We start from the raw sequence: 13829 nt of genomic DNA, 5'->3' as shown, positions 1-13829 counted from the left end.
CTTCATTAAAAGTACAACTAAATAGACAAAAACATACTTGAGTAAAATACCACATTAACCTTTCTATTAGATAAAAGTACTTGCCTAGTACGTGCTTTTAAATATTCTAAAATTATTAAAGGTAAGAGTATTTACAGAGTTCTTGCTTTTAAATATCCTTAAAGTCTTAAAAGTACTTGCATATTACTTGCTTTTAAATATCCTAAATGTATTAAATGTAAAAGTACTTGCATAGTACTTGCTTTAAAATATTCTAAAATTACTGAAAATAAAAGTACTAACAAAGTACTTGCTATTAAAGATCCTTTAAGTATTAAAAGTACTTGCATTGAAATATCCTAAAAGTATTAAAAGTAAAAGTACAAATTACCCATGAAATTCATGTGTGGTTAAAGTACATGCTCCTAAATATAGTACAGTAGTAGTAAGAATAATACAGACTCATTCAATTGAATTAAGAATGCTATAGATGATGCTATTGGAAACACTTGCATTGCCATATTAATTATTGGCTGATATAAGTAGACTCTTCAAACCTTATCAGTGTAGACTAAAAGTACAACTAAATAGACAAAAATGTACTGAAGTACCACATCGCATTTTCTACTTGAGTACAAATAAGTACTTGCTTTTAAATATATCCAAATATCAGTCCCACCTCCTCTCCTAATGTAAATAATCCACCAAGTATGAAGATACATACACATGAAGTTATGTGTTTTTACCATTGAACCCAGCGAGTGTGGACCCAGCACCAAACAATGTAGGGAAAGTAAAAAATATTACATGTAAATAGATTATACATACATATGCTCATGAGGGTCCACAAGTCTGTGTGAGTAGAGTGAAGGATGAGGTGTTTTAATGTATATGGTGATTTACTAATACTAAACTCTGAGGGCATAAGACTACTTTTATTTTTAGATTGATTATAAATAATTATACTGAACACATTAAGTTTGTTCACAGAGAGACAGTTTCAGGTAAAGATAAGTAAAGTCTGAATAATGCTTTGGCCATCAGTCACATCAGGTGCTTAAAATCATGCCTATCATCTTATTTTGAAATCCAAGTGACAACATATCCTGTAGTAGTTGTGGTAGTTTACTCAGAAGGGTGAGAGGCTCTAGTGGAGACAATGGACGGAGGCAGTGATGGAGGGAAACGGGAGAATAAAGTCTGAAACGTGAAAAAATATTGAAAACAAAATGCAAAATTCTATTGAATGAATTCCCCAGATATTAATATCCTAATCAATAGTAGTACTTAACTATTAATACTACTACTTCTGCTCCCAATGACGATGAGCATCATAAAATAGTTAGAATCTTGACAATTATAGTTTACAATTTATATTTTATACATTTCATTATATTTTTATATTATTATTAATATATTCATTTAAAAAAATAAAAAATCTTTAAATCCAAATGTCGTCAATTCCATGTGATCCTGTGAGAACTGAGTTGTTTGGGAGGTGTTGTGTTGCCCTCTAGTGGTAAGGATTCAGAGAAGCAGCTTTATTCCATCAGCTTTATTTTTATACAGGATATTTCAAATGGACACAACTCGCCGTTTTAAAAATACAGAAAATCGAAATATGTGTGTGATATATATTTTCCTGAGGACACAAGTACGTGAAGCGTCGTCAGTGAAGAATTAAGGGTTGAGCAGTTGTCGAGACCCTAACCCTGAATTTATTTGAAAATGCACTTGCTGTTACCACGGTGACAGACACAACCCACAGAATGACGCTTGGTGAGTTTAAGCATAGAAGCCATTGCCCCCATCACACTACTTAACTGTACTTTACTGAGACAATGCCACGCACCAACAGGCACATTTTGAACCTGCAGAAACATGGTTACAAGAAGACATGTTAAAATCATGATTTTTATTTACATTAAAATTTAATTCTAGCTCTAGTTTCTATTATGTGGTTAAAAAACAAAGAAAGACATTTAAAAGCACTCCATGGAATGAAGGAGAAGGCTGTTTGCTGCATTAAAAAAGTAATTCTAGTAAGCATAAAGAACAACACAAAACCAAAGCCCTTATCTTGGGCGTGACGGTAGCTTCCTTAGATAAAAAAAAAAAGAAACCACCACTACACCCACCAGCAGAAGCCAGTCTTAATCATGACAACCACACACACAGTCGTAACGCCATGCATTCTTTTGTGTGTCAACATATCAAGTTTAAAGCTAAAATTCCACATAATTACTGAATTACACAAGTCTCCTCCACACATCAGGCAGAATCTTTGTCTCACAGCGCGTCTCCACTTCAGAATGTGACCAAACCGGACTGAGCTGCGATAAAGACACACACACACACACACACACACACACACGCACACACGCACACACACAGAATTTATGTGGTATATAGTATAAAAATCATTTCATTCTGGGGGGGGGGGTAGTACCTTAACTAAGCCTTCATCCATACTACTACGTTTTGCCTCATTTTGCAGACCCCAGTTTGAATGCCCGTCCATGCCAACACGCCTGAAAAGGCATATCACCTAACCACTCGCGTACACTGGACATGCGTGTGCCGGCGTAAACAAGAATTGCTCGAATAATAGCTCGTCTCCTAGGTTTGCAAGTAGTAGCATCATTGTAACATGTAGAATTTAACTGCAGAACAGCTGTTAGTAGAGGTTAATGTCAGCAACACGTTGTGCTTGTCTACGTCATAGTTTCCAACCATCTCGGTTGCTGCCCGTCCAAACTAAAACGCTTCCAAACAGCAGCGTTTCCAAACGAAAACGTAGTAGTATGGATGTAGCCTAAATGGGATTGTAACTGTTGACCCCAACCACCCACTTCATGTGAATTAGTGCCCTTCCCCAACTGATCCTCCGAGTCACGTGCTTCCAGTCGCATCTATTTTACATTACCGAGATTAACCCCCCCCAACCTTAAACTTTACCACCTCTCAAACATGTGATAACAGATCATGTTTAAGTCTAGTAGCCTATACATGTTGCCATTTTTTGAGCTAATTATGTCATAGCTATAGGTCTACTGAGTCAAAATGTTGTTTGAACCAATTAGATCACAGCGTGAGGTGTGAAGTAGAAGATAGAAGACAGGCGTTGGTTCAGACTGGAGTACTTAGTCGTCATAATCCCTCCTCAGTGGTTTATTATTTGGCACGGGTGGTCGATCATCATGGGGCTCATCGTAACGGTCGTCATCATCATTGCGGCGGTCTCTGCGTTCATTGTAGCTCCGCTCGTCGTCATGGCGCTCATTGCGATCGCTGTTCCTGTCACGGCGGTCAGAGTAGTCGCTCCGGCGGTCGTTGTAGTCACTGCGGCGATCATCATAGTCGCTGCGGCGATCATCGTATTCGCTGCGGCGATCATCGTAGTCGCTGTGGGGTTCGTCGTTATCCTTGCGACTGTCGTAGCCTCGCTGGCTTCGTTCCTCATTGGGGTCACGATCAACACGGGTGTCTTCATCCCTATCAGCTTGGCGACGCTCACCATTTCTTGCCGGCTCTTTGTCGTGGAACTCTTCCCCAGGGACTCTGGAAAGCGGACACACATTACTTAGATGGGGCAAGAGTTTTGTTTTTGTGCATTTCTTAAGGGACATTTGTGTTGGCTAATGAGGTTAATAGGTTAATAGGTTAATAAGGATTTCTGCTTAACTCTCTAGAGGAACGATTATTTAGCTTTCTCAGCAACAATGGACCCTTCTTTCTTCTGCGACAGGTTGTGTGACTCTGCCTTCTTTAAGAAAGCTGACTTTAACCTGTTCTTGTTTCAGTTCTACATGTTGAGCACCTGTACAACTTGTATCTGATCTTTTGAGTTATATTTGACTCTTTGGCTGTGCAGGTGAATTCTCCTTTTGACCTATTTTCTGCTAACTGAGGCATACAGTGAAACCACAAAACGGTAATTGCAGTTTCTCTTCTTCCAAATATTTTGTAGAACTTTCACAGCCGAAGTCTCTGCAGACAAAAGACTGTCAATTTCTCTCCCTATGAACCTCAATGCTCTGACGATAAGTCAATCTTACGAATGGGTCGTATTAATCTTTCCCCAAATTACAGCATCCTGTTCATCAGTCAATGTGTGAGCGCTTGCATTTTTTTTTTGCATGTGTGCACAATTCTTTTCGGTTGAAATTACCCCATGGCATATTCCTCCTCTTCCCTCTTCTTCTTCCTGTGGCGGCAGCAGCAAAAGATTATGACGATGAGGGCGATCAAGACAACGGCAGATACAGCGACGGCTATTATTGCAGTGGAACCAAAGGTCAAGGAAGCTGCAGGATTGAAAGAAGACGAGTGAGGAGAAGAAAAAAAAAAATCAGAATGACCGATATTACAGTAAATTACTGTCAATATGTATTTATTCAAGATTGTTCATGAAAAGCAGAAATGTGAAGGTGTCTCACGTGGCATGACTGCAAGACTGATGTTGCAGGTAGCAGAGCGGATCTTGTTGCGTGAGGTGCAGGTGTAGATTCCAGATGTGTCTTTGGTGATATTGTACAGTGACAGGATACCACCCTCTGAAAGACAAAGCGTCAGTTACATGTACTGTGCACATTGGGATTTCATTGCTTCCTATTTGATAGAAAACTTCAAAATCCTGCTCTTGGTTTATTAAGGTCAAAACCTATTTCTGATCTGCTGCTACGTTATGAACCATCCAGACCCCTCAGGTCGTCTGGAGCAGGTCTGAATTCTGGAGAAGCAGCGTTCAGTTTCTATGCTCCCCATTTGTGGAACAAGCTCCCAGAGACCTGCAGGTGCGCTTCATCTCTTATTTTCTTTTAAATCAATGCTGAAGACTGTCCTGTTTGCAACGGCCTTTTAGTCAATCAAATAATTACACATTTTCTGACTCTTATTTTTATTCTGTATTTTTTACTTTATTCATTATTTTATGCTGTATTTAACTCTTTTAATTTCATTTTTAATGCTTATTTTCTTATTTTGCGTTTACAATTTGTCATGATGCTATTTGCATTTTATGTACTTTGAATTGCCTTGTTGTTGAAATGTGCTATACAAATAAACTTGCCTTGCCTTGTATAAATCGTTCTTTACATTAACAATGTAGACCTTGATTTTGCTGTAAATCTTATTACAGCCTCTAAATTTTTTTTTCCTAGCACTTGACTCCCACTAAATCTCTGAAATGTTTGAACAGTGTCTGAAATGAAAGTCTTATGAGCACCACACACTTAAACTTTGGCTGAAAATTGACTTGACAGTTTACCAAAAAAGAATAATGTGACTTCATTCCCACCCCGATTGCGGCCATAGTCATTCTTTTGAAAATGAAACTTCATGTGCTGACAGGCGACATGGATACTTACTGTCCGTGGTTCTGGGGTGTGGGGCAGCACGTGGCATGTTCCGTACGTCACGACTGTCCCACTTATACGTGGGCGTTGGGGAGCCCTCCGCAGACACACAGGTCAGGTTGATGTTCTGGCCGTACTCTGCCTTTCCCTGGGTCTTACAGATGGGCGTGGACGGGGCCACTAGACAAATTAAATGAAAAATGAGGTGTGATGTGTCCATAAAATTAACAACAACTTCTTTAGTAGCACACAGTATATGAGTAATAAAATATTGCATCCACCCATTGGCGATATGAGGATCTTTGAGGGTCATACAGGGACTGAAGCCTATCGCAGCTGACACTTGGCGATAGGTGGAGTACACATTGGATAGGTTGCCAGTCTGTACCTGGGATAAACAACAATCTCGAATGGACACCGCTAAGTTCCTCTGTTCATACCTGGCAATACAATGTGTCCTGAATGTGCGTGATTGGATCTTACTTCCCTGTTCTATTTGCAAATAAGCGTGGATTATATGTTATCTTTACCCAGTCTGAGTTGACAGATGTGTCCAATGTCACTGTGTGTGAGAAGATAGAGAGTGGAGTAAGAAGGGCCTCAATGAATCAATGTGGCCAAGGACACGTTTGGTCGGCGCTGAGTTCAGGTCTGAACGCACCCACATGTTTTTGCTGTATGAACACAAATTTGTCCTGAGCCACATATGATAGACAAACCACTCAACTGAGGTCCTCCGACCTGCTAAAGTTTCACAGTGAATCTAAAGTGTTTTTCTCTTCTCTGTGTGATACAGCACAATATTACCACAGATCACCACAGAGCAGGGGAAGTGAGATCTGATCACGAGTGGTGACACATTCAGGAAGCGGCTTCAATGCCTCCTGTGGACACATACACTTAATGCGTTCCACTTGTGATGGGATCTCTCATGTCGGGTGTTAATACCAGGTCTGAACGGGGTCATAGAGACGCACAACATTTATACCAACCTGCATGTCTCTGGAATGGACAGAGCAAACTTCACTGAGGATGCCGTGACATTATTTAGAATACAGTACGGGTTGTAACACAAAGATGAAAAACTGATAAATTGGGATGTGGGTTTTTTCTGTTCACTTCACTGCAGCAAACAAGCAAACAAATTTCTTTGAAAGCAAATGCAACTTTACCTAGGACCACCAAACGTACAGTGGCTGCCGGAGTGCCCTCATCATCAGTTGGGATCTGGACACGACACTCAAACACTTTGTTGTCTGCCAACGTGATGGAGGACAGTTTCAGGTTGGCCTTTCCAGTAGGAATGCTTACGTCCAGAGACACTCGGCCTTCGTACATTGACTTGATGTCAGTGAGTTTACTAGGAAAGTAGTAGGTGAGGATCAGGGTCTGTTGGACAACAACAACAGCATCACAGGAACATTGAAAGAAGAACAAAACAGTGGATGATGATAGTGAGACGGACGGATAGAGACTGACCTCCTTAGCGTTAGCAGTTGGAGCCTCAGCCGACCATGAGATAATGACTAGTCGGGGGGCAGCAAGGGTGGATTTGAAGCTGCAGGGCAGTGTGATGTTGTCCCCTCTGGCAAACTCATATTGCGGCTCCGGGATGGTGACCTTGAGGGCTCCAACGCTGGACAACACTGTCACAGGTTTAAAAAGTAATAATGAATAAATGGATTATAGTCATATACAAGCCATTGTCTATCATATAAAAACACTGAACTGCAATCTGCATGATGAGGTTATTATGTTACGTGCACCTTTGCCCAAATTACTGGGAAACTGAATTTCACACAATACCTCATTGCCACACACACACACACACACACACACACACACACACACACACACACACACACACACACACACACACACACACACACACACACACACACACACACACACACACAGGTTGAAGCTGCTCCAGGTGATTTATGTCGGGTATTTCACAGACATTTGCTCTGGATGTAGCAGCAGTTATCTCACTAAGTGTAACCCAAAGTTGGAAGACTCTATTTTACGTGAATATTATTTTTTCAAATATGTTTTTCAATTGCTTCCATGTCATGACAACCACTGACTTCAAGCATTTGCGGGGACATGGGGCAAATAGGCCACACCTTGTTTTATTGGATTATGGTGCATCTTTTAATTTATTACCCCACATTACCAAATTGTTTCGGCACCGTCATCCGGCCCACATATTGCATGGAGTGATGGCACTTGGGCGGTCCGCTCATGGTTGCAAGATCTAGGCCACAAGTAAGCCATAGCAACACCACACGCTAACCAAAGTTGCCAAACGTGGCCCAACTTTGTTTCGTGCTATTTGGGCCATAGTCACCATTTACCACACGGGCCACTTGAGGTTCACATTTAGATCCCACCTTGCTGAGGTATGATGTTTGCTCCAAAAGGCCCACATCGGATATTTGGGACACATTCGCAGATTTTAAGTTAGCAACTTTCAGCTCACATCCATTTTGGCCAGAAGATCCACATCATAGCCTGAAGTGGCTCATGTCTGTATACACACTAACATCCAATAAAAGCAAGTGTGCTATGTTTGTCCAGGGTAGTCAGAGCAACTTCAAGGATTTAGACCCATATGACATGGAAGCTATTGAAAACCACGCAATTATCATCCATATCCAAACAGGAATTTATTGATAGTCCTTAAGTGAGGGCCCTGTTTGAGGGTTTCACAGGGGAGATAAACTTCAACTCCCACATGGGTGAGGCTGAATAACGGGTGAGGACGCTGATACAGAACAGTTTCTACCATCAGGAATTTGGAAAAAACGGATACACACGGTGCAATAACTGTACATAGGGATGTGCAATAACTATACACACACTCCATACAGTTAAAGTCGTTGCATTTGCATCGAATATCACACCGCACCTTTGAATGTATATAGTCTTAGTTTCGTATTGTATCTTTCTACCTTGCTTTTATCTTAATTTAACTATTGCACTGCTGAGCTGACCGGTTTCTTCTTGTCCAACAACTTTCATTGTACTGTCGACCCTGTGTTAACTTGCACATTAAACATCTGAACCAAATGTCTGTCGAATAAACAGGAAACTCAAGACATCTGAGTAAACTCACAATTAGCTTGCTATGGCCAGTTAATCGACTAAATTATTTACTTAACGATCAAGAAAATAATCAACCAACGTATTTCTTTGATGCATCCACACACACTCATATACTTTATTAGAAACCAAAAACTAGTCTGTTTATGAGGTTAGAGCAAACAATATAAAGGCTACAGGGAAATTGCTTTTCATATTAAACAATTTCTAAATTTTGTGCATTGTAAATTTTACTTTGTTTGTTTGATTTTATTTTTAAAAAAGGTTTACTACAACAACAACCTAAGGAGACGGGCCAACAGGTTCCTCTGGGCCTGTTCCGCGCAAACAGGTGTGGCAGCTCAGAGAAACGAAGGCTGTTGGTTAATTCTCAGAGGAAAACTCACCCAGACACAGCACAGCTAAAGCAGATATCCTCCCCTCCATAGCTGAGACTCCTGTCCTCTTCAAACCAGCCGGTAATGACTCTCCTGCGCGGGGTTTTTTTCCCCCTCTTAAATGAACCGAAGCCGCACGGTGCGAAGTTGCGTCGAAACCCGTCGGTTTCCCTGCAGGTGATGTGTCGCCTGGGTGCGGTCCGACGCTTCCCAGTGACTGACAGCGCTCTCAGCCAATCAGCGCGGCCCCTGCTGTCCTGGTAACATTCTTGCTGCGCCCACCTGACGTGCTGCGGCTTGTCCCATCTCCCAGTGCGTTTGGAATTTTCCAGGGAGACTCCTCACAAAGACTGGATCCGACACAACAGGTGCCGTTCGTGATTAAAAGACATTTCAAATCTGACATATTCGTCTTGAACTCCAGAGCTGATGGTGTCAATATAAGCATCATTGTTTATTCTCTTTTAATTGTTCAGCTTCATGTTGCAAGAGAGAGGGGGGAGGGTGTTTGAGGGTGGACACAACCTAACACTTGACACAGAGTTGTTTACGGTGCAGTGAGAAGCTGGTGTGTGCTGTTGGAACAAGAGAAGCATTTTATCCTGTCAGACTGGTTTGACGAGGATTTATCACCTGAGGCAGTCTCTCTCTCTCACACACACACACACACACACACACACACACACACACACACACACACACACACACACACACACACACACACACACGGAAAGAAAGAGGGCGGGGAAGTATACCAGATTAGTTTCCTCGAATGTCTGATAGGAGATTTAAGTGATTTTTAGTAACCAACCACACTTACACAACCCTAAAGCTGCTTCCAGACAGGCACCGAACTCCGGAGAATCTCCTGATATTCTCTGTAGGAGCTGTGGAGAGTTCATGTCTGACCTTGGTTCTACCTTGAGCTGCTCTGTGTTACGCTCACATAACATTACTCATTGGGTGGCAAAAAACACCCAAGAGCACCGTCCTACATTATGTCACACAAAGATGAAGTTTCTCACAACTTTCTATTAGTTACTCGCAACTTTCTATTAGTTACTCACAACTTTATGTTACTCACAACTTCATATTAAATCCATCGGGTTATGATGACAAGTCTCCGTAATAAAATTATAGTAAGTAAGTAAGAAGAAATGAAGAAAGAAAGCTGCTGTGTTCAAAATGCCTCTTTGTTGTATTTCCATTTTGTGTCACATCTACACTTATTCACTCCATATTGGGACACTCCAGTTAAATTATGTAATTCAACCTCAAATGAGGGAAGATGTCTCAGTTCAAAGCATATTGCACATTGTTCTACACTGCCCACTAAAATAAGCAGGGTTAAAGAAACCCTTATAGAGGGTTAAAGAAGGAGGTTGTTTAAAAAGATGCTATGAGACCTCGATGGTCTCGTGAGAGTGAAATGTTTTACATAAATGTTTTTTGTATAACTGGAGTGTCCCAATATGGAGTGAATAAGTGTAGATGTGACATATATATAGATAAATATAGATATACGTTATTCCGTGCAGAAGTTTGTTCGGCTCAGTGCAAGTTCACAAGAGCTTCAATTTGGCATTTTGTGCTAAACCACATTTCAGACAGGCGACTGTTACGAAGGACAATTAAACTGTGTATTTCCGCTGTATTGATCATCTTTGGCTTGATATTTATGTGACATTCTGTCCCTGACTCATATAAGTGACTCATTTACCTTATTGTATAATCACAGTGAGTCTTTTCTTGCCTAAATGTGCCTTTTTTCACTGATACATGTAAATGCACAGATGCATGCATATACTGTACAGACATAATCGAGAATTGTAATGGAAATTTACTGAATAACTTCTTAGTTTATGCTGACAGCAGATATTTCCATCTAGGGTACAGCTCGACATAAACTTGATGGTGCACCCACTGTCACTGTCTAGCATGTTGATCCTGAGGTCACCTGAATTCTATAGTGACCTTTGCTGTACTCTGTGGTTGGACTGTCCAACACATTTAGGATAAATGGATAAGCATAAGTCACACCTTTACAGACTGTTCCAGACACAGAACAATACATTCGCACACACACACCCCCCCGCCCTGCGTGTTTTGGGGTCAGGAGGTAACCCACACAGAGACACTTAAATATGAGCACAGACACTTCACTCTTCATCTCACTTGCAACCTCCACCTTGCCTGTGTGATCCTTTCTGCAAAAAAAGCGTTTACAATAAACTTACAAAGACACCTTGTCTCAGAACCTCGTTTGTTGACCAATTTCCACCACAGAATGTTTTACTACCTTCTCAACCTCCAGGCTCCTTTCTTTTTGCCTCTGGATCCCTCACTTCCCCTGCTTAACGCTACAATCAATTTCATCTCTTGTGCTCCAGGCAGTCTTATCTCGCCTCCACATAATGACTCCGGACCCCAAGGTACCTTTTGTTTGCTATCTCATACAATTAAAGCAGGTAACATTGCCTGGCGGCTCTTGACAAACCACAGAAACACACGGGGATTAGAGATGTTCTTTCTCAGTGGCATATTACATCTCAGCTGGATTATGCTATTTCTGCGCTTGCCTCTGTGATGTCTGTGTTAAAGAAATGAGTAAATGCATCACCTGTAAGGGGGGTCTTTTATGGATCATCTTGAGAGCCTGCTGAAGGACCAGTCGCCCCCTTATTCATCTCTGGTACCTGTGGAGGTCCATTGTCCCGAGTCTGTGGAGACATGGCTTCCTGCAGGAACCCTCTGGCTGCCAAGGGATCAGATAAATGTGTTTGTTTGTGAAAAACACCTCCATCTCACAACCCTCAAAGAAGAATGACATGACTCACTCTCAGGTTAATGCATTTTCAATCGCTTTCAGACTTTTGTCAGGGGTTATATTTTCAAATCACCGGAGGCTGAGCACAGAATCTTAACATATAGGTTTCTAGGTCTAAGAGTAACTTCATCATTTAAGGGAATCTAAATAAATCATAAAGGTTTGCTTCGCTCTATTCATAGCCACACTATTGTTATGTTAGTACAAATACTCATGTCCTCAGAGTGAATAATAGTAGCTTTGGTCCTCCCTTAAATGTTCCTCTTGCACCACCATCTGGTCAAAATTATTATTTGTCCAATACTTTTCATGAGGACAAAACACCTGCAAAAGTATCACTATTGACTTAAAAGTCCAGTGTGTAAGATTTAGGTGAAAGGGATCTATTGACAGCAATTGAATATAAAATAATCCTAGTGATGTTTTCACTCGTGTTTCATTTAAATTGAACTAAATGTTTTCTTTACCCTAGAATGGGCCCTTTATATTTAAATACTTTATATTTACATCAGGAGCAGGTCCTCTCTTCAGAGGCTGCCTTGTTTTTACAGTAGCCCCGACTGGACAAACTAAACACCTTTTGAGTTTTTATGACAACTGAAGGCTGCCACAGGTTCTCTGTCATGTTTGGAAGGGAAGGATGAGGTGGGGGTATTCAGCTGCAACATGCAGCTTCACCACTAGATGTCCCTAAATTCTACACACTGAACCTTTAAGTTGTACTTTGTATTTAATCTCAATGACCTTGGTATCTCAGTGCGACCTTACAGAGTGTGGCTTAGCGTGGCTGTACGCTCAGTCAAAATGAATTTGAGTAATATCAGCACATCCTTTTCAGCACCTCTCCAGGGGGCTGCAGTCTATCACTACACGCAGGAGGCATAGAGGTGCACTTACAAATAATAACACTGCAGACTGTTTCAATTAAAAACATATTCTAATAACATATCCGGATAATTGCTGGTGGCAGTAATACATAGCGAACAGATAAATGAGAAAGTACTAACAAGAAAGTTTAAAAAGGCTTATTTGAACTTCCAGCTTGTCATCAGAAAGTAATCACACTGACTATGAAATTGAATAAATCATATGGATGAATGGGATTTGAAATAGGGGAAGAAAGACCTGGTGAAATAATTACCCTTAAAAACATAAAAACATACCTGTGCCCTGATCCACTCAGAAGGTGACTCAGAAGCTCACTGATTTCTGAGAGATTTCCTGGGCAGAAAACAAAGGAGAAGAAGTCCAGCTTTTCTCTTTATCTTTTGCTTCCTCATGCTGCTCCTTTTTCAGTTGAAACATGCTGTGAATATAGCAAACAAAAGAAATGGCAAAATTGCTCAATTGCAGATAAGCGAAACATCTCAGAGCTGCACAGCAATTGATTTCCAGAAGATGTGCTCCCCTGCTGACGACTCCTTGGTGTTTACATTTCAGTTTAATTACCTCGGATGAGGAGGTTATGTTTTCACCCCTGTCCATTTGTTTGCTTGTAAACAGGATTATGCAAAAACCACAGCATGGATTATGAAACATGTGCATCTAACTCTGTCCCTGTCATATGAGGTTTGCTTTAGATTCAATATAGAACCACGATTCAGTTGTCGCCCCTGCAGGGGAGACAACCTCTGGGAACTGTGCTGCTGGTATAAACTTGAAACTTGTTTTTGTCAGAGTCTAATGCTGACATTAATAAATATAAACTTACAAAAAACATAGACAAACACACAAAACAACTCCCCTAAATGCAGTTCTACCTGAAAGTGTAACAAGGCACAGAACAGTGTTGTCAGAGTCAGGTGAGTTAATGAACAGTGAGTCTGTGCATGTAGCTGTCGTTTCACCATGATGTGCTGTTAGTTCACTTTGACAGTAAAAACAGGAATTCATTATAATCCAGGAAAAAGGGAAATGAAAGGATAAAATATTTTCACTCAGACAAGTAAAAAAATTATAAATATGTAAATGTCTCTTTTTAAACCGATAATTGTATTCTTCTCTAAAACATTTATAACGAATTTCAAATTTTGTAATTAATATCTTGTTGTTTTATCTCGTTAATTCAATACCACACACATTCATATTGATCGTTGAGCATTGGCGCATGCTGGGTAAGTTGTGCGCACTGGGTGACAGCCCCTATGGAGTAACACGCTCCACACAGAAGAGGACACCAAGTTG

At 40.8% G+C, this 13829-nt stretch overlaps 1 protein-coding gene across 1 annotated transcript; it reads right to left on the bottom strand.

Annotated features, from left to right (window-relative positions):
• Positions 1-1519: 1519 nt before the first annotated feature.
• LOC118113149 (cell surface A33 antigen) lies at positions 1520-9035 on the bottom strand. The gene is made up of 7 exons (XM_035162561.2): positions 8828-9035; positions 6816-6982; positions 6509-6725; positions 5349-5516; positions 4419-4535; positions 4151-4286; positions 1520-3540 (listed from the first exon to the last, which is right to left on the bottom strand). The coding sequence occupies exons 1-7, from the start codon at positions 8865-8867 to the stop codon at positions 3123-3125; spliced, it is 1263 nt and encodes a 420-aa protein (XP_035018452.1). The 5' UTR covers positions 8868-9035; the 3' UTR covers positions 1520-3122.
• Between the last annotated feature and the right edge of the window lie 4794 nt (positions 9036-13829).

The sequence above is a fragment of the Hippoglossus stenolepis genome, chromosome 1 (genome assembly GCF_022539355.2).
Source record: "Hippoglossus stenolepis isolate QCI-W04-F060 chromosome 1, HSTE1.2, whole genome shotgun sequence".
Lineage (NCBI taxonomy): Eukaryota > Metazoa > Chordata > Actinopteri > Pleuronectiformes > Pleuronectidae > Hippoglossus > Hippoglossus stenolepis.
The sequence above is the reverse complement of the archived record's forward strand: the minus strand, read 5'-3'. Positions and strand labels throughout refer to the sequence as shown.